Raw genomic sequence first — 21,602 nt, forward strand, 5'->3', positions numbered from 1 at the left:
AAAATTTTTATCAACAAAATTAATTAATCCAAAACATAGGATATGAAACAGAATTTCTGCGATTGTGTCCTTTCAAATGATATTACGATCCTTTAATTATTTTTTCTCTTTGGTTAATTTTGATCCTTATCAGAAATTTAGCTTACAGCGCAACCACATTTTCTATCCGCAATTTAATTTGTTTATAACGTAACTTCGTTAAATTTATTTTCTCTTCCAGTGGTTGTTTGACTCAAATATTATCTGATGGTTTTTGAATTGATAAAACAATTTAATAAACACGGAATATCCTTGTATAAGCAGAAAGTAAATTATTTTTCAATAGACGAACAATGATTCTCTGTTGATTCAGATACCCTTCAGTATACGGTACATACATACAAATTTTTATCTGAGATTACTTCACTTTGATAAGATTCAACGATTTTATTAATATGATTTAATGTAGGCAGCTGTACCGAATTGACACCAAATAATGCCAATTATTCAGTTGTTCTCTGATATTGAAAATTCCATGTATATGAGCAAAATTAAAGTGTGTCGTTCAGACTAGATCTTAGTCAATTTTAAGAAGGCTTAGTTTATTAAGTGTTCAAACAGCTTTAGGCTAGGTTATACCGACGATTCTTAGTGGACTCACTTAAACCTATTGGCCTATTGTGTTACTGTATATGAAGAAAAACTAAGGATATAAAACCACCCAGATTATTTGGCGAAGCCTAAAATGCTAAGTGTCAGGTCTTGTAATTGATCAAGATCCTCAAGAAAAGGGGCTCCTAAAGTGTTGAGTCGCCACCGTGCATGAGCTGGGTAAAAACATAGTAGACATAGTAACTCTGACAGGTTTGATTGAAAGGGAGACCTGATTTTCTAGCATTTTGCCCTAGTTAACAGTGACCTGTAAGTAAACCTACTAAAAGACTGATATCTCTACGGGGTAACACAATGAGCACAGAAAGAACTCAGTAACAGTTTATATGATGTTAACGATATGCGCAGATTATTTAGGTATTCCGAGCCCCCTTTCTGACTAGCTCGTCTGATCTTCAATTGCCGTTAAACAGCTTTAAATCCTCAAAGATGTATAAAACTACATTACTTAGCTAGTAAAACCTGAATGCATTAGGTATATAATAACCTAATCTATTGTAATATGTTTACATTTACATCTTGAGAGACGTTACAAATTATCTTATATATGGTATAAAAATGAATCGCAAAATAAGTTGGTAAGCGCATAACTCAAACGCCTGGACCAATTTGGTCAATTCTTCTTTTTAAATGTTCGTTGAAGTCCAAGGATGGTTTTTACGGCGAGAAAAAAAATTGAATTATTGCTATTCAATAAAGTTCTATATAAAAATGAATCGAAAAATGTGTTGTTGGTAAGCACATAACTCAACAACGTCTGGACCAATTTGGTCAATTCTTTTTCTTAAATGTTCGTTGAAGTCCAAGGATGGTTTTTACGGCAAGAAAAAAGTTGAATTATTGCTATTCAATAAAGTTCATATTACATTACACTTACTCACTGTTGTCTAAGCAACATCAACAGTATTTCAAAAATTTCAAATTTTAAATATAATAATTAAATACTGTCATTAATATATGAGCTGTAAATAATTTAAATACATACTAATATTTTACTGAGTTTTCTTTTTATATCGTGTTTTGTGCATGTGACACAATTTATTTTCGATATGCCTCCTGTACGACGATGTAATATAGGTAGAAGAACCCGAAATGCTACAAACCAAACTAATTCCCGATCTAATCATACTGCACAAGAACGTGACGACCGAAATGAACTTGAAAGAATTTGGATATCACAAACGCGTGAAGAGTAAGCGCGAGATCAACTCATAATCGTGCAAGTTTGAATCGAGCTGTTTTCAGTTTCAAGTTCATGGAAGAGAAGATACTTTGGTCATCCGAGCTCAACCCCACACACCAGGGTGACTGTTCTGTTCAGAAGATTTTTTTGCTCCGACTATAAAATAGGTAGGAACAAAAAACTGCCACATTCCAAATCTTTTTGACAGAACGAAGTCTGTCGGGTCCGCTAGTTTTTAATAAAAATACTTGAAAGGATATGGTGGCAGTTAAAATATTTGATCCATGATCTAAATGAGTACCGATGCGAAAAGACTTTTCATAAGTTATTATGATAACATAAATAGAAACTTTGATCCAAAATAAATAGAATTGCGTAGTTACATAAATTCTTTTATATAATATAATATATATAATATAATAATTTAACAAATAAATTCTATTAGCGTCGTTAATTTATTAAATTATTTGCAATGTACAAAAATTGTTTGGTTTGAACATATAGCAGATTTTTTACTGTGCAAATCCTGAAAAGGATGAACTGCATTTAAAATTATTTTAGAAAATATTTTTCATCAAGTGCAAGTAAAATATATATCAAATAATACATCATTGGAAATTTAACAACAATGGAAGTTTGAAGTTTTACAGAAATTCCGTTCGATTATAAGCAAGGTCTCTGAAAACCCAGCACTGACGGAAACATTGAAAAGTATACTAATTTGTATTAATGATCATCGAATAAAAATGAAAACAGACTGAGACTGAGACTCTGGTTGTTTTGCTGGAGTGCATTCGAAGAAAATTGCATACAGCGTTTCACACGTTATTTGCCCGTTTTGGCTGACTTTGAATCAAAAATCCAATCCTTAAATGTTTATAAAACTCTATTAGAACGGTTTATAGAAAATAAAATCAATTTTCATATTCATTTTTGTTGATGCTATAAGATAGTGACCCAGTTTTAAACTCCAGAATAAACAACAAGATAGATGGAAAATTGTACAAGTGTTTCAGTTCTTACAAAGACAGTTCTGTTAGACGATAAAGTAAAGGTTTCATGATTACCATGAAAAGGATTGTTTAATAAAGGGAGAATATAATATACCGTTATGAACGTTATGAATTGAGTAGTTGACTTCACGTAATATTTAATTTTAATTTACGATTGTAAAAATTTAGTTATATTTTGTTTGTATTTTAAATAGATTCTTAACTAACTCAATCCATCCGTGTGATATTCATACTACACAATCTTCATATAAAGGGGTTGAAATAGGCTATATTATTCTTACTTAGAGTTCAGATTAAGGGTAGTCATCATACAAAATAATAGCGTTCATATTTTCAGATCAGATTTTCTTTTTAACCGCTGAATCGATTTATCTGATATTTATATCCTGAATATTCTATATAAAAAATGCTGTATATGCTAACTATAAATATAGCATAAATATATAATATAAATATATGTAATTTACATATATATAGTATATTAGTATAAATATATGCTAATGTGTTTATCTAAAGTTACCTTAATTAAAAATGGTTAAAATTGAATTTTTTTTTTTGAAATTGGTAATTTGAATGTCTACCACCTAAAAGTTCTTAATGTAAGGTTCCTTATGAAGACGCGGACTAATAACACATTCTAATTGCCTTATTTAGATGATTTTGTTCCTTGTAGACACTAATGAGCATGATTTACCATATAAAATGCTTTCATATAAATGAGCTCATTATCAATAAATCAGCTCATTTACAAAGGACCACAAAGGACCTTTAAAAAAAAACACTGAGGATGTAAGCATTTAATAATTTTTTTGTTTTAATTAATTGAATATGTAATTGATATATAAAATATATATAAATTATTTAATAAATCAATTACATATTTAGATGTTTTGTGTTATATATTATTAAGTGAAATTCATAAAAATTATATCAGCTGTATAAATGAGCTCATTCGAATATGAACGTTCACTAATTAATATAAATGAGCCAGTCTTATTGTACTATAACACTAACAAATAAATTAATTGCTTTATGATTGCCGATGAATTGATTAACTAATCATTAGTATATTTTTTCGAAGTTGGAACATCAAATACACTCTATAAAAGACTCAGGTGGTATATAAATGTTTTTACTTTGTGATTAAAATTAGGATTTTAAACAAACATTAACATTTATTTTAAATGTTGTATCCATAGTATTTAGATATTTTGATTTAGTCTTCTTCTCATAGAAATATTTTTTAATTAATCTAATAGGAAAGAATTAAAAATAAGATTTACGGGTAACTTTAACTAATGTTCCAGCTTCGATTAGTTTACCGTTTTGTGCTCTATTTTAGAATTTATCGCTTAATCGTTCTCTTACTAAATTAGTTTTTGGTTTTAGTTAGTGCATTGTACTATTAAATAAATTTTTGTATAATCTGTATATATACTTTACATTTGTTTACAATTACCGTGCAAATCTATGGTTTTGATATATACAATTAATATATTTACAGCAATTAGCACATTTTCAAATATCAGTTGATGCATTTCAGGTTATTTACAATTTAATATAACTAAATTCAATTTAATATAACTAATTATTTTAGATATTTATATTCTTTACATATATGTATTTCTACTGTTCTGCGGTTTCCATTCACTTGTTAAGCAAGATATGCATAATAAAAATGGATGTGAGATTTATAAATGCCACTCTGTATGCAGAGAATTATTAACAGCTGACGTGTTATTATTGACGAGAAACAAGAGTCGTCAGCAATTTGTTTATAGCGATTTTATTGATACTATTGCATGTGGAATATGTTTTAGCAATTTAATGTGGTTTTATGTACATATAAGATTTTATATTAATATAATAAAATAAATATATAAATTAAAAATAAAAATGAAACTACCAGAACAGAGTAGATTTGTAATATATGCATTAGGTATATTCCTTTGTTACTTTTTATATGGCATTGTGCAGGAGAAAATTACACGCGGCCGGTACGGAACAGAAGTAAATGAAGATGGAAGCATTGGTGCACGTTTTACGTATGCACTAGCCTTAGTCTGGGTACAATGTTTTTGTAATTTTATTTTTGCTAAAGGTGAGGAATATTCGTAAATTAAACGCATTAAATACTTAATGAATTTGTATCTAAATTATTATAAAAAGGTATGCTCACTGTGAAACCACAAAAAGAGGACACAACACATATAGGCTATTACGTTATAAGTGCTTTAACTTATTTATTGGCGATGGTATCTTCTAATATGGCTTTGCGTTGGGTACCATATCCAACACAAGTTGTTGGTAAAGCCGCAAAACCGATTCCTGTTATGATTTTAGGTGTTCTAATTGGGCGCAAATCATATTCTTGGATACGTTATACTTGTGTTTTTACAATTGTTGTAGGAGTTATTTTGTTTATGTATAATGAAAGTAAAATTTCAAATACACCGGCAGAAAAAACTGGACTTGGTGAATTATTATTATTTTTAAGTCTTTCAATGGATGGTTTACTTGGTGCTGTTCAAGAACGTATGCGCGCCTCTAGTTCACCTTCCGGGCAACAAATGATGCTAGCAATGAATTTTTGGAGCACTTTAATGCTTGGATTTGCCATGATTGTTACAGGTAAATAAATAAGTTCAATTTCCATAATCGATTTAAACGAATTAATGTAACGTATTTTTAGGAGAAGGCAAGGAATTTGTGTATTTTGCTACATGTCATCCTGAACTTTGTATTCATTTAGCGATGCTTGCACTTTGTGGTGCGTTAGGTCAATTATTTATATTTTTAATGGTAGCTGGATTTGGACCGTTAGCTTGTTCTGTTGTAACGACAACAAGAAAATTCTTTACGGTACTTTGTTCCGTATTGTTATTCGGTAATGTGTTAATAGCAAGACAATGGTTTGGAGCAGTTTTAGTGTTTGCTGGTCTTTTTGCGGATATGATATATGGAAAAAAAACTATAAATAACAAGAAATCTGTAGCGAATAAAGAAAAAGAAACTGAAGAAAAGAAAAAATTGATTTCTTAAATGTTATAAAGACAAAACTAGTTTTGTTCGTATTTATTTGCAGCAGTAAATTGTATAAAAAAATAATTTACATCTTTGAAAATAGTTAAATGCAAAGCCTAATAATAAATTAAATTGGCTTGTTGTTTAAATTAATAGTAAATTAACAACAGTAAATTAATTTCATTAAATGATTATTTATCTATGTATTGGACTTAATTTAAAATTTACTGTATGTTCGAAAATGTATTTTTATTTTTATATTTATATATTGTATATATGTATATGCATGTTACTACTTCGGGTTTAAAAATCATTTAATTTCTTTGCTTAAATTAAGCGAACACTTTACTTTTAATACAATATATTAAAAATAATAATAATATATATATAGAAAAACTTTTACAAAAGTATAACCAATTACTTAAGAATCAAACTCTGAATTTATATAATATATTGATAACAATCCATTTTAAATGAATTTATGTAATAATAATAATATTATTATATTTTAAAACATGATAAACTACTGTAAACTTTATATAAATGCGCGTATTTATTAGTTAAACAAGTATATTAAATTTAAATGTTTATATAAATATGATTGTATATAAAAAACTAACTTGCTCTAATTATGTACTAATATTCCAATAAATCCCATAATTTTATAATTCATAGAAAATTTTGATAATGCTCGTGTTAAGTTAATTATAACCATGTGAAAGGAGTAATTCCAATAAACCCCTCAATTTCTTAATCTAAATTCTTTAACAATTCTTGTGTTAAGTGAATTATAACCGTGTGAAAAAAGAGGAGTTAATCTTTTTGAAAAAATCACAATTGTTGTGCTTATTATGGTTTATAATGTGAATTTTATAATTAATGTAAACTATATATAAAATTCAAAATTGAAACCAGTGATTTACTTGAGCTGGCTGAGGAGGCAATTATATCACAACAAGCCAGCCACAGACATATGTGATTCCCAATATTTGGTGCAATCATAATAAGTACAGTGATAATAATAGTAAATAATAGTAAAATAATAATAATAATAATATATATTCACTTTTTTGTGAAAAAATATTCTGGGAGGGGCGTAAATTTTCAGTGTTAGTCAAGATTAAAGTACCAAAAAAATTCTATACTAGTAAACTTGTAGTCATAAACATATTTATGTTTCAAAGATATATATAAATGCCAGAAAAGCTTATGGGTTTTAGAAAGGGCGTCAACTTTCAGCGTAAGCTGACATTAAAATGATCAGTCTTTCTGTATAAATAGATTTTTAATATACATGGGCTGACGTATTATTATATTATTTTTGGTTACTATTTCCGGAAATTTAATTTATTTTCGTATCTACGATAATTCTTTCTTAGGCATTATTTATTATATATAAGTATCTCTTTAACTCCATAATATATGGAAAATAGAAATTGAAGCAAAGTTATAAATTTATGGATAAACTAATGAAGTTATATGTTTGGGTTCGAATAAAGTTTAATGATATTTATTTGTTAGGTTCAGTTTTTAATAGGTAACCAAGATTTAATTATTACTTTGTTATAAAACAAAGACCCAAGAGGCCACTGAAGAAAATGCTTATATACGATAATATTTAAAACATATTTTTTATATGTACATATCTATTAAATATACACATACATAGAATACACCATATGAATAATACACCAACCAGTAACCATAGTCGATAAAGATATGATGTGGTTAATGACCTATATCAATATAAATTTTTTAAAATGAACACAAAGTAGCATGCGATAAATTTAATATGTAAATTAGTGATAAGTTCTTTTTATAGTAGTAGCATGCTATAAAAATAACATTCGTATTTTAATATTATATATACACATAATATGGTTTAATATTTATTAAACCATCCTACGTAGTGAAGAAACACAAATGTATAAATATACGTTGTTCAATTTATATAAACATATATAATAAATAATCTAATCTAAAATTTGTTTTTTTTTTTAATATATTACAAGAACACAATTGGCTATCTATCATGCATATATTTTATAATTTTGATATATTGTCGAAAATTTTTTCAATATGGCAGTGCTATTCCTGCGCACTCGCAAATAAACTAAAAAAGGTTATCAGACAAAAATAACAAAAACAAACCCAAATGAGATTTTCTCATTTAAGGTTTTCCTTTATTCGGTCCGTTGTCGTCATCGCGAGTTTTATAAATTTTCATATTAAATTAACTTCCTGCTGTGAAATTCCTAAATTACAAGCGAGATTTCTCTAAAAGCTGTTCTAGTAAAACATAAGCTAACTATATTATAAAATATAGTACTGGCAGCTTCCGAGTAATAATTAAAATAAATTCTAAATTATGTAAAAAATCGTTATTTCAAAAAGTGCAGTGCGTATTGTGTGAGTGTGTATGTTCATTTCTGTTATAAAAGCGGTTCAAAAATATGGTCTTCCCTTTTCCAAATTTAAATAAAAATTAAATTTAAAATAATTGTAATTAAATTGGAAAATATAAATAAGCTTAAATAAAATATATGAAAATTATATAAAAATTGAAAATAAAAAAAAATTAGGAAATGCATGTGCAATTTAAAGAATGTGCTTAACCGTCACCCCAGCAAGAGCGAAAAATCATTAAAAGTGAATTTGGTTCAGATTTGCTCTGAGGCAGTGTTCTTTATGTTTCTAGCAATGTTTTCATTATTTTTATTGTTTTCATTGTAAAATTCAAAGCAAGGCACAAATTGTGCTGGTTTTACGTGCAATACACAGTTTTTAAATTTTTGCACTCAAAATCATAAAAATCAAAAACATGTAAGTGAAGCTAAATAAAGTAAAAGTTATTCATATCTGCTGTGTGATGTGATTCCTATGTGACGTAATACACTCCTTTGGGCATGCACATGGATAAAGTTTTTATATAGATTTATTGCACCGGTTAGTGTTTTACAAATATTTGTGCTGCTTCTTCCGTTTCCAAAGCAATTAGCGGAAACCGGTATCGAGATGTGTATGTGTTTGTTTGCCCTTATGTGCGTGTGGCTTAAGTTTTGCTTCGCGGTTTCGTGAAGTTCAAATTTTATTTTCAGTGCGAAATTCATTATATAGTTTTGTTAATTTAATATTTTTTTTTAGAAATTCGTGAATTGGCTTATTAATAAATTTATTACGTATATAAAAAAAAAAATCTATCTATCTGTCTGTCTGTCTGTCTTTTATTAAGTGTGTTTAATTAACAATATTCACAACAGTAACTTGATGTTAACAAATAAATAAATAATGGTATTATTAAATGAAGAAATAATATAAAATAATTATATAAATATTAATTTCCGATAATTATTCATGAAAATTTGTATGTTTTTAGTATTTAAAGTAAATATTAGATTTTGGAAATTTTAATATAAATAATGTACATTTAGGACATCTGCAAATATTTTGTTACAAATTTAAAGCGCTGTTAAGAGCTCTTATGTCAATTTTAAGTAACGTAGGTCACCTGATTAATTTTGCTAAGTCGTTTGCTGTGATTAATGAAGTGGGACTCCCTAAGAAGCTAAAGGATAAAGGGCAACTAAGCAAATGAATCAAATAATATTTTACGAAATACGTAAATAAATATATAATACTAATAAATAATAAATAAAAAAAAAGTGTAATACAGTAAAACTTTCATAACTTGAAGTACCATTTTGCAAAGAAAAGGTTCGAGTTAAAGAATTTTATATTTCTTTTTTTTTTTAATGAAACTAGAATTACATTTTAAGATATTTATTTATTTTAAAATAAATACAGCAAAGAAGTTATAGTCAAGTAAAATATTTCGAAATTAGGGTTTGGGATTTAAATTTTTTTTCTTATTTTCAGTAAAAAAGATTCTAATGTATTCCAAGTGATCATCAGTTGTAGTGTCATTCATTTGCAGAAAATAAATTAAGAATTGCTGATGAACAATTTCAGCCACCGAACCCTCATCATCACTTTCCGTTGCGCTTAGAATCGGATCCATTAATTCAGAGCAATAATGCTTAATAACATCGACATCTGTAGGAAAGCTTAATAAATAAATTTCATTATCACGCTCAATATATAAGAATAGCATTGGAAGTTGTTTTATTTACTTTACTTTTACATCAATTCACAAGTCATCTTGTTCTTTCCATGTAAAAATTTGGTGAAATCCAACTTTTTTATGCCAGCGACTGGTATTTGTACAAAGAAGGAACATAAGAAAGATAAAATTAAACATTTGGTTTGGAAAAAGGGACTTCCCCTAACACCAAAATGAATTCATGCCTAAAACAAAAATTCGACTCATAGAATGTTCCTATTCCATTCCATATTCCTATTGGCACTTGACTATATTTTCGAGTTATGGAAGCAGAATTATGTATATGCAATTTGCTCTGTAAAACCTTGTTGTGCTCTTTTTATATAGTTCGAGTTATAGAAACTTCGAGTTATGGAAGTATGAATGTATTTATATTGAAACAGACAAAAAATAAATAAATGAGTAAATAAATAAAATAATAAATTAAAAAATATCTAAATAAATACATAACACTAATAAGTAATAAATGAAAAAAAAAAAAATAATTTATAAAGAAATCATTTCTTAGAATTTACAATCTTGACGACTTTCCAAAATCTCATGCAATAATTGAGACGAGGAAGCACGATTTAGTAATGTTCTGGAAATAAGGTAGTTTAGAGTAGTCCTATTTAGGAATGTAGACTTATTATTATATTTTCTTTAAGCAATTAAACAAAAAGTAGAGATAGTGTAGAGCTATCAACATTAGAAATAAGATTAGATACATGATTATATTTGTATATATGATGATGGATATTTGGCAATAGTCGAAACAGCTTTTATGGTTAGCCAAAAATCAATTAATTAATAAATAAATTAATCAATAATAAAGTCTTATTGTTGTAATTCAATACTGTTCGTACTCTCTATTGTTGTATAGCCTTTCTATTGAAAACAATAGTTTATATTAAGAATTTAGTTTCTTTCGTCAAAACGGACGTTAAGAATCAATTTAATAACAAAATAAGTAATACTTTTTCCAGAATTTTCTCATATGGAATATTTTTTTTTTATTTAAATTTCTATGTAAAATATTTTACATTTCCCTTAGCGAATTAATAATTTGTGAATAAATAATTTACGTTATTTTTTACACTTAATGTAAATAAATTATTATTTTTTTTTTTTGAACTATTAAATTTTTAAAATTAGTAATCCAATTTATTATTTATAATATATAATATAAATTATATTCGAAAGCGAATATATATTTCAAACAAAGAAACTATAAAAAATCTATTGAAACTAAATACAATAAACTGATGAATTCAGTAATCTCTTCAATTATTTTTACTGATAGTTTTTTTTTAGTATTTACTTATAATAATATATATAACATAATAATAATATTTTATAATTTTTTTAGATATTTTTTTAATTCTTATTAATCATAATTTGTTATAAAAATTCTAAATTGTCAATAAATTTAATTGATCTGCAGATCGTATGCTGATATGTATGAATCATATTCCATTACGAACAAAGACTGATAAGGATGTCTCTGTTTTTCGCGGAGCGCTAAAGGTCGTTCAATGTTCATTTTTTTGGAATAATAGCTATACATATTTCCGTATAGTTTTAAATCAGTTTAACCATTTGTAACTAGACGTTGTAATGCTTATTGGCATATTTTGTTATGGGGATTTTTCAAGTTGTATACCATTTAAACAAATGTGGAACGCTTGATCTTGAACCTTTACTGCATATGAGGGAGTCAAACATTTAGAATCAGAATTTTTATAGACATGGAACCTTGTTATTGTCAGTAAGATGGCGAAAGTAATTTAACTAAAATTGCAAATACATAATTCAAAATCAAACTTATACACCATCTTTTATTTTTATCAGAAGAAAAAAAACATAAATAAATAATTTTAGAACAACCCAATAGAATAGAGGAATTAAATATTGGAATTCCATATGATGTTTACTCATATATCAGACAAGATATGTGTGCTTGTACACAACTACGATGCCATCGTCATTCAAGCAAGGTTATTATAATATTTTTGATAAGAGTCTAATATCCATCTAGTTACTCCTTTCCATATTTATGTTAAAATGACTTTCCCACACCTTAAGTTTTCAGTCAATAAATTTTTATGAACTTATGGTAACTATACAATCTTAACAAAAAATAAAATTAATAACAATGTGTCGACTTACTAACACTAATATTTCTTCAGAGATTTCAATTTTAGTCTTAATTGTATTACTTTAATATATTAGGTCAATTTTGTTCAAAAGTTCTTTAAAAGATATTGCACATGATTTCATTTTCATGCTCGGTACTACGTTTTATTACTTTTTAATATTGAAATCTTTATATAGCGTTTTTCTTTAGAAATTTTTAAGCATATTGGTATATTTATTCGCGTTTTATTTTTCGCTTTAAGTGCTGTTGTTTTTTATATTAAATTTCATATTTTTTTCGTTTTTGATGATATTAGCGAGCACACATATGTACTATACATATAGAGTATTGGTTGCTTGCGCGAGTGGGGTTAAGGGGTTTAAGGGCTATGTTCAAAATTTTTATATTTGATTTATTGTCGATAACTAGTCTCTTTAGCTTTTTAGTTAATTGAACTGTACTTTGCATAGAAACCATTTGCAAATTCAGGTGGAATATTATTAAATAAAATTCTTTCACTTTACAGAGAGAGAATATCTATTCTTGTATATCCTCTGAAATCTCAATCTATTAGTATTGAACTAATATCTAAATAAATTAAAAAAAAACTAGTTTACGGTATTAAAAAAAACAATAAACAAATAAATTGCAGATAAATACTTTTTAGCTGTATACTCTAATTTTAGTTGCAATTAAGTAGTTCAAATGTCAAGGAATTATTTTTGGAACATGTCATTGATAAAAAAAATAGATTCATAATTTTTTAAAACTTAATTTTTTAGTATGCCTTCATATTTTATACGCAAGCAATTGCTTATCACAAATCTAAATGAATTAAATATTAAATCGCTACAATAAATTTATTTGTGTGGACTAATTCTAATTTATGATTCACACAATTTTAAAAGAAAAAAAAATAAAAAAAAAGCGATAAACTCATATTCGATTATTTTGCTTATATATTTTTAAAATTTTCACAGTGCAATTTCAAAAATGCTTCATTCACACATAACAAGACTGTCATATATTAGATTTGATTAATATCTTTGTTTTTGGCGACTCTGGGAACTGTTCTAAAAATTTCATTAGCTATTTTTAAAAATAATGTGTTAACTAGATACAAAATAATTATAAAAGATACTCAAAAGAAAAAATTTACTTTAAAAACTATTTGAAATACTTAACGCATTTTACAAATTTTATTGTGAACGTTTTTCAATTTTAATCACAGACACTATAGATATTTATCTATATGTATATATATTGTATTTATTTATATACATATATATATTAGTTTGATGTATATATATAAATTACGTATTTCAGCTAACGAGTGTCAACAAACGCATTTGACATTAGAATAGGCATTTTTGCATATGCAGTGGTGTAACAAGGGTACAAATTAAATGATTTGTTCTCTTCCTTAGGAACTTAAAACTGGTTGAGATCCTTAGTTTGAAGAAACATTAGTATAATATTCACTCGAGGAAATTATAATTAGAAGAATTAGAACTAGAAGCTGTTAGCTATTAGAAACTTATTTTAATGTACATATATATTTTAAGTCAAGTACTATCTATATCGATCAGTGAAGCAAAGCATGTTACTTCGATATATATTCCATTTATTAGGACAATCCATGAACAAGGTGATATTTTTTATTTAACTTAATTACTTCATTAAATAGTATGAAAAGAATATTGTTTGCTTTGTTTTTTCTTCTGCTATTTAAATGTAGTTTTGACATGATTTTATAGATGAAAACACTGAGAACATTCTCTCATGCCACATGGTTTATTATAGTGCCAATGAAAGTATCTACCGAGATCTACAAATTCTCTTAGATAAAACCGAAATTGACAATATAAGAAAAAAATACAACAAAAGGCTAACAGAACATGTCTAGGAATCTCGCACATCTATCCACTACTTTCCGCCTAAAAAGAGCTGACCGTCTAGCCATTAATTAAAATTTAATAGCTTTAAGAAAAAAACTCTTCCACTCTTCTTTTCAGTAATCTAATAAACTTTAATTGCACTCTTAATAAACTACCTAACATTCACTCCAATGAAATGTAACCCATTGATTAAAGTGAGGTCCGTGATATAAGGTATACTTATTTTATATTATATTATACAATATATTATAAAATACAATTATTTTATATTATAAAATAAAAAATTGTAATATTATGTAATTAGTGATAAGATTATACATTATAAATAAATATATAACTAAAAAAAAATAGCAAGTTCACCAAGAAGTGAATTATTATTTTGTCATTAATTTTTAAAAATTTATTTATCTATGATTTATATTAAATTAACGGATTGATGTGACAGCTCATCTGTTCAATAGATAGCTTAAATTCTTCTATTTTAACTTAAATTTTAACTTAAGCAGCAGTTCGCTGCTTTATCTGACCTAGCATAGAATGATTCTTCCTAGAACGAAACTGGTGAGCAAGAATCAGTTGTCTACCTACAACAATAGGTATTAGATAATACTAGAAACAGTTGTAGCTGTAGGTCAGCCAAAAATTCAAAAAAAGCTGAAGTATTGTTATTCATTACTATTTGAAAAAAACTTACGAATTATTTTTAGGTTTTCCGCTTACTTAACAGTTTCTAAAAAAACAATATCTAAATACATTCCCCATTTGAAAAATCGTTTCTACATCACTGAGAATACATAAGTAGACTTCGAAGCGGCACACATAATAAATTTAAAATGAAAATGTATATTTTTAGTTTCTATATGAAAAGTAGATTATTCTGAAAATTTTTTTTTTAAATTCATCATTTCAAGAAATTAAAATATTTTTTAAATATGTAGTAAAAAACTTTCATTGAATGCTTCATATTAATTTTCCTTACTGGAATGTCGTTGTCACATGTTATGCACAATAAAAATGCTTTTCCATTAAAAAATACTTTTTCATAAATGAACTGCTTACATCTTTATTAATTTTAATAAATTTTAATTGATAATGTGGGATGGAACATTTTTATCTCCGCAGATTGAAATGCAATATATAGTCGTAGTACGACTATTATAAAACAAGCAATGAGCAAAATACAAAACTTTCTGTAACATTTAAAATATTTTTTAACTTCGATTTGATAACGAAAAGATTAAATTCGAAATCGAAAAATTTTAACTTTATTTCGCATGAGAGAAAAATACAATCATATATATTCCATCTGGAATACATACTATAGATATTCTATATTCAGCATAGATTGTTGTCCCTGTATCTCGTGATGTATTTAAGTTCGTTGAACGGCTTTTCCCGTTTCGTTGAGTAATGTATTTTTTAAATTTATTCTTGGACTGTTAATCTCTCTGTAATTTTGACAGTTCTATATAAATGTATATCTCATGATTTCCTTATGATTTGTCTTAGCAAAATACACTTATATTCTGAAGATGTATATATATGTATCTGATGTTATCTGTGAGCATTTTTCTTATGAAATCGTGCTAGTCTAACATATTTTTAAAAACCTACATAGACAACAGTACGTAAAACTCTATAACTTCAGTTTAAAATGATATTTTTGCTAATTTTGATTTTTGTATTCTATTGCAAGTAATATAGTTCGAATAGAAAAAGTATTAATAGTAACGAAATTTCAAATTAAAAATTAATTTTCAAACATGTGAGACTTATTTACTTTTCCGAATATTAGACTAGGAGATTTGAGTTCGATAACATCCAAAATTCGGTAAAGAATGGTTTTTAGAATGCAAGAAATGTTTTCTGAAAACAATAGTAGTGTTTAAATTTAAAAAACTATAACAACTAGTAGTTAAGTACATTAACTATTACAAGTTAATTAATTAAATATTACAAGTTAATAAATTAATTAGTACAAGTTAATTAATTAAGTAAACGTTAATAGTTATTATATAGCTTTGGTTTTTGCATTTGTACAGCAAATAAGAAATTATTAAAAATAACAAATGCACAACCCAATTTAAAAATTGGATTGGCTCAAGTGTGTTATCATGTGAGTCATCATTTTAAATTTACTTTTAAATTTAATATCCATAACTACCACAACATTATCGGACTTCGCCCTGACGCATCACTTATTTCTAGGCTATTCCGCTGTGTATGCTGCTTTTCCAGCCTCGTACAATTTGATTACATCACCGGAGACATGGGTTACCTCTAAGTCATCTCCCTCCAACTTCCGTTTCAAAAACCTTTTTCGCTAAAGCACCGTCATTTATTCTGACTACAAGACCATGCCAGCGAAGCCGCTGACTGTTAATCTGCTGAATGATATTAATGTCATGATAAAGCTTGTATACCTCGTAGTTCATTCGGATACGGTAGAATCATCCTCCATCATAGAGGAGGAAAAATCCTACGGAAAACTGTGTGATAGTGTTCATACTTTTGCGCTATACTGAAGCACAGGTAGGATGAGTGACCTATAGAGCATAACTTTTTTCGGCCGAGCTCTTCATCCCAATTGCTCAATGATGCCATAGTAGCACTTATTAGTAATGTTTATTCTTCGTATGATCTCCAGATTAATATAATGTTGTTTGTTACAAACTTTTTTCCAGTTTCTTTTCGTTGTCACCAGTGGGCTTGCTATGCTCAATGATATCAATTTTGGTGGCGTAAGCAAGGAACGACAAATTTGTGGAATATTGTGGCATCACAATAAACACGTGCCCTGCGCATATTTACTTCCATGAAGAAAATGGATAGCTCCCATGATAGGGAAACAAATTGTCTGAAGCTTGGTTCGGTACCAAAGGATGTAGAGAGAGTTCTTCTCACTTTGACAGAGCTGGCATATTAAAAAGTATATACGGACAATTAAACCAATTGGTACTTGAAAAGATGGTTATTTGGCGATATTCAAAATAGCTGTATAATCAGTCAATTTATTAGGCAATGGCTGCTCATATATTATTATTCCTCATATATTAATTTTGTTCAGAAGTTATACTTGCCATAATTCTTGCAAATTCAGACTTCTTATTTAGTTTCTAAATAATAATCAAAGGCGTATTGATGTGATAAAATATATTAAATTTATACAATTTATGATTGTATTTTCCCATAAATTATGCATATTTACATAAATAAATTTACCCAATGCGTTGTACTTTATTTATTTGTTATTCTAATATTTTGGTCATAGAAATTGATAAGATATTTTATTTAAATAATCATAATATTAACACTCACCCACATTCCACTAACTATTCATTTAATGCAGAAATATGTTAAAATATTATTTTTGATAAAAAAAATAATACTACTTAAATAAGCATAAATAACTTATAAACTAAATTTTGAATATATATTAACTTTATGGAATTTGTATACACATTTGAAAAGAACAACATTTACTTATTCATAGAATAAGTACTACCTATTGTATATAAATATATGTGAATCTATTTAATTTTTTATTTATTAATAGATTGTATTATATGTTTGGTATAGGCGACAATCCTGTTGAAAGCAAAAATAGTCCAAGTGGAAACCATTTAATTTATGCCACAAACAATAGTTTTTTTTTGTGTTTTTGCGGCGGAGAAGTGGAATACCTACGCACCGGCCACAATCCAGCGCCCCGGAAAGTGAGTGTCCGACTCGGACGGACTAAACCAAGGTAGGGTAGGGCCTCTATTAATCATTTAAGACTTCCATCGATGCAACCTGCGTCCAGGCCCCGCTACTGCTGTAGGTGATTAACCTTATCCTTCATCACCATCAAAGTATAATTGATTGTTCTTGCTTTTCATTCACTTTTTGGTTTATAGTATTGAAATTTTCAGCTGGTACGATTATTAACATTATAAACACTAACATTTGAGAATTTAATTAAGTTAATTTAAACATGTAGCTGTGGTTTATGCTTTTGCTCCAATCACATCACAGCAAGTGTAATTATTGTTTAATAAATAATAGAGTAATAAAAATTCATATTCGAAAACGCATTTTATGTGCGATTTTAACTTATTTTGTGATTATACATTTTAATTTTAAGAAGTCCATCAAGTCCATTCCATCCATAAAGTCCAGGTTCCGAAGTTTTCCGAGAATGATGTTTATTTGATTTTTTGAAACCACTGAATTTGTTCAGTGAGATCGGTGAGGGTTCAGTGTTATAGGATTATGCATGAATTAGGTTGGGAATGTATGGATCGGACAATTGAGTTGGGTTATAAAATTTTTGAAACCATTACTATTGTTATATCAGATTTTTTCCAATTAAAAAATAATTTTAATTTAACACACGAACTTTTTTTGCGAATATCGAAATTATGTCAGAAATTAAAATGAATTATAACAAAAATTTAAATAAATAAATAAAAAAAAATGCTTCAAATAAAATAATGTGTCTTCTTAAATTAGTGGTATTGAGTAGCATAAAATGTTTTTATAAAGTAGAACATTATATATTACTAATTTCGTGCTGTACATTAGCAATGGTATGCTTTTTAAATGTTTTTTTTTATTCCAATAACCACATAGTGTATATATTAAATAGGATATGCTTTTGGATCAAGAATTTCAGGTTAATACAAGTTAATATTTTGGTTTGGTTTCAATAGTTATTCTGTCTCGTACTGTGTAGCTATAACAAATATATCTATATACAATTGATTTTATTTAGAGATTTCCGATCCTAAGTTTTAAACATAAAATGTTAATCCTGGAATTAAATTTTTATAAGTTGATTGATGTGAAGCTTTAATAAATTGTAATTTAATAAATTAATTTTAATAATAAAAGCTTGTAATATATAGCATACTTGATTTAGCTATAAAATATTGTATTATAGAAGATAGTAAAAAGCTCTTTGGTAAATAAAGTAAAAAAGGTGTCATCAAAAAGTAATAAGACTATCAAGTTAGTATCAAAATCAAAAAATATCAAGTTAACTCTAGTTTGTTTACATTGGTTGTATTGCCAGTAACATACATGTTACTACTCGTATTAAGCAGTGTTTTTGTCGAGCGAATGACCTAGATGTACAATGGCCGAATGTTGGAGCAGGATGTTTGTTTGATATTAGACGTAATTTTTTCTTTCAGAGTTATAAATAAACAGCATTAAGGTTCGGTGGAACCAATTGACATCACTTTTAAAATATATTAAATGTTAGCAATTAGGGAAAAAATGATGGTTTATCGTTTGCAAAAACGATAAACGCTTGACTGATCTTATTGAAATTACCCTATTTTAAGATAACAGATGAATTATGTTTATTGCAGACAACAGATACCCGATTCCTTAAATTTTGTCAATATTATTCTTTAATCATTGGATTGTCTAGATATTATAACAAGACTATCTTTATTCACATACATATCTGAAGTCTTAGTTAAAAATTGACTTATTGAGTTTATGATTTAAATATCAATAATTTGTAAATAAATTTATATATTAAGATTGTTAGTTATTATTTCCGTAATCTAAGAATATGATGAGTTGACAAAATTTTAAGCAATATGTACTACGAGCAAAACTCTTAATTAAATTAATATACTTTAATAAATTATTTTTAAGCCCACATATTACTGAAATTCATCACAAAAGTGAGTGTTATATTAATTGATTAATTTTTTTTAAATTAGCATCTTTAAATAAAATAATTTTTTTAATGAAAGGTCTCTATTTTTATTTCCTTTATGTCTATTATTTACAAATATAATATTTAAAATTAAAAAACCTTTTGAGTGCTAAATAGTTTAAGTTTTTGCTAATTAACGTTTGATTTTCCAGAAATCATTCATGAGTCAATGTAAATACACAAAATAAAATTGTTCATACGTCCTCGGTAAATACAAAACTATCACTTCAGATACGTATGATTTTTTTCTATTAAAATAATATTTATTTTTGTGTAGCTAATGGTATTGGATGCCAAATATGAGCACATGTGCTTGGTTCTTTTTAATTAAACCATTTTCATACGTTTTTGTTTATTTTGATATAAATATATTTAAGGGAATTCAAAATTGGCGTACCGACTTCGTACCCAGAAACACAAAAATGCAGTAAAATGCCATAAAATAACCGAAAAACAAAAAAATAATAATACGGTATGTGTATTTCGGAGAGAAAGCTTTTAAAGTAATTAGAGAGAATAAATACTTAAAAAAAATTTATAGAGATATTATTATTAAATTTAAGAGAATTTAAATTAAAATAGGATTTATTAAGAGTTTTGCTGTGTATTAAATAAATACAAATACATATAATATTAATTTTTAAAATATAAGTAATATTTTTTAAAAAATATCTGACCGCGCATAAAAGATATTGCCACAATATTGGTTGTACTGTACTGTGTTAATATTCGAGATTTTAATCCAGTCTTTAATACAGTGTACTTATGTCAGTTGTTTTTGTAAATAAAATTTCGAATGTATAACTGTGAGTTATACTGGTTTCACACGAGAGTTTTGTTTGTAATTTTAGCTGTCAAAAATATTCATTTTGCATTGGAAGCAACAACAATTGACAGTTAAAATTACAAACACGACAGCTGAAATGACAAACAAATTTGTCGTGTGAATCCAATATTACTTGAAAAATTTTGTATAAAATTTTTTGAATTTTCCATATAATATTCAAAATTTTGTGTAATGATATGAAAACAGTACAAAAAATAGCAGTATAAAAACAAAAACAAAAAGCTTAATACTACACATTTTCCCCACCCGGTTTTGCTTCTTTGCCCACACCGTCCTTACTTACCACGGTGTTTGCAAAAATAAGAACACTTTCTGAGTAATTTCATTGCTTGTTTTGGTTTTTTGAGTTTAAAATTTCGTTACGAGAATAATGTGGTAGTAAACATATTGGTTATCATCCAAAACGATTATAATGTATGGCAATTCTGGTATGGTAATCAAATAAGACAGATTTTTTGACGATATAACATAAAGACGCATATATATTCAAAATTTCCTCTCAGTTTCTTTATTACTTTTACTTTCATTGTAGAAGAGATTTTGACATTCTATTTCAGGCCTCAATCATGGTGCAATTTAATCAACTTCAATAGTGTTTTTGAAAAAAAATATTAACTATATTAGTAAAAAACTCTTTTCTATAAAAAATTTATATAACTAAAATTTGTTATAATATTGTATTATATTGTATATTGTTTGGCTATAAGTTACGCAGAGACCTATATATCACTAGATAGACTTTTACGTAGTAGACATTCTTGCGAGTCTAAGGAGTGTCTGAACCTCTATTTTTAAGACAGAGCGCGGCACTGTTTCCTAAAGTACTGGTACCTAAAGTAAAGTATTAAATAATTTTAATTTATTTATTGACAAATTAACTAAAAATTAGGTGATTTTTTATCGTAGTTGATATATAGAACTTTTTCTTCTATTAGCCATGTTGACGTAAAAAGTCTTATCTTATCTTATATGAATGTTTTTTCGTATCCACCTAATTTCAACACCACTCCAATAGAATAACTGCTATTTCTAAC

General features: G+C 26.9%; 1 protein-coding gene across 1 annotated transcript; it reads left to right on the forward strand.

The window, feature by feature from the left end:
* The first annotated feature begins 4,558 nt into the window (after positions 1–4,558).
* Positions 4,559–5,984, forward strand: LOC119684645 (solute carrier family 35 member B1 homolog). The gene is made up of 3 exons (XM_038098725.1): positions 4,559–4,948; positions 5,017–5,478; positions 5,540–5,984. Exons 1-3 carry the CDS (start codon positions 4,744–4,746, stop codon positions 5,887–5,889), a joined length of 1,017 nt encoding a protein of 338 aa, XP_037954653.1. The 5' UTR covers positions 4,559–4,743; the 3' UTR covers positions 5,890–5,984.
* Positions 5,985–21,602: the final 15,618 nt, after the last annotated feature.

This window comes from Teleopsis dalmanni, chromosome 2 (genome assembly GCF_002237135.1).
Source record: "Teleopsis dalmanni isolate 2A chromosome 2, ASM223713v2, whole genome shotgun sequence".
In the NCBI taxonomy this organism is placed as follows: domain Eukaryota; kingdom Metazoa; phylum Arthropoda; class Insecta; order Diptera; family Diopsidae; genus Teleopsis; species Teleopsis dalmanni.

Bases quoted from the DNA above. Each gene is read 5' to 3' on its own strand.
- LOC119684645 (XM_038098725.1), top strand. From the start codon at position 4,744: ATGAAACTACCAGAACAGAGTAGATTTGTAATATATGCATTAGGTATA. The intron at 4,949-5,016 runs GTGAGGAATATT...TATTATAAAAAG, and splicing joins TAATTTTATTTTTGCTAAAG to GTATGCTCACTGTGAAACCA. The intron at 5,479-5,539 runs GTAAATAAATAA...ACGTATTTTTAG, and splicing joins ATTTGCCATGATTGTTACAG to GAGAAGGCAAGGAATTTGTG.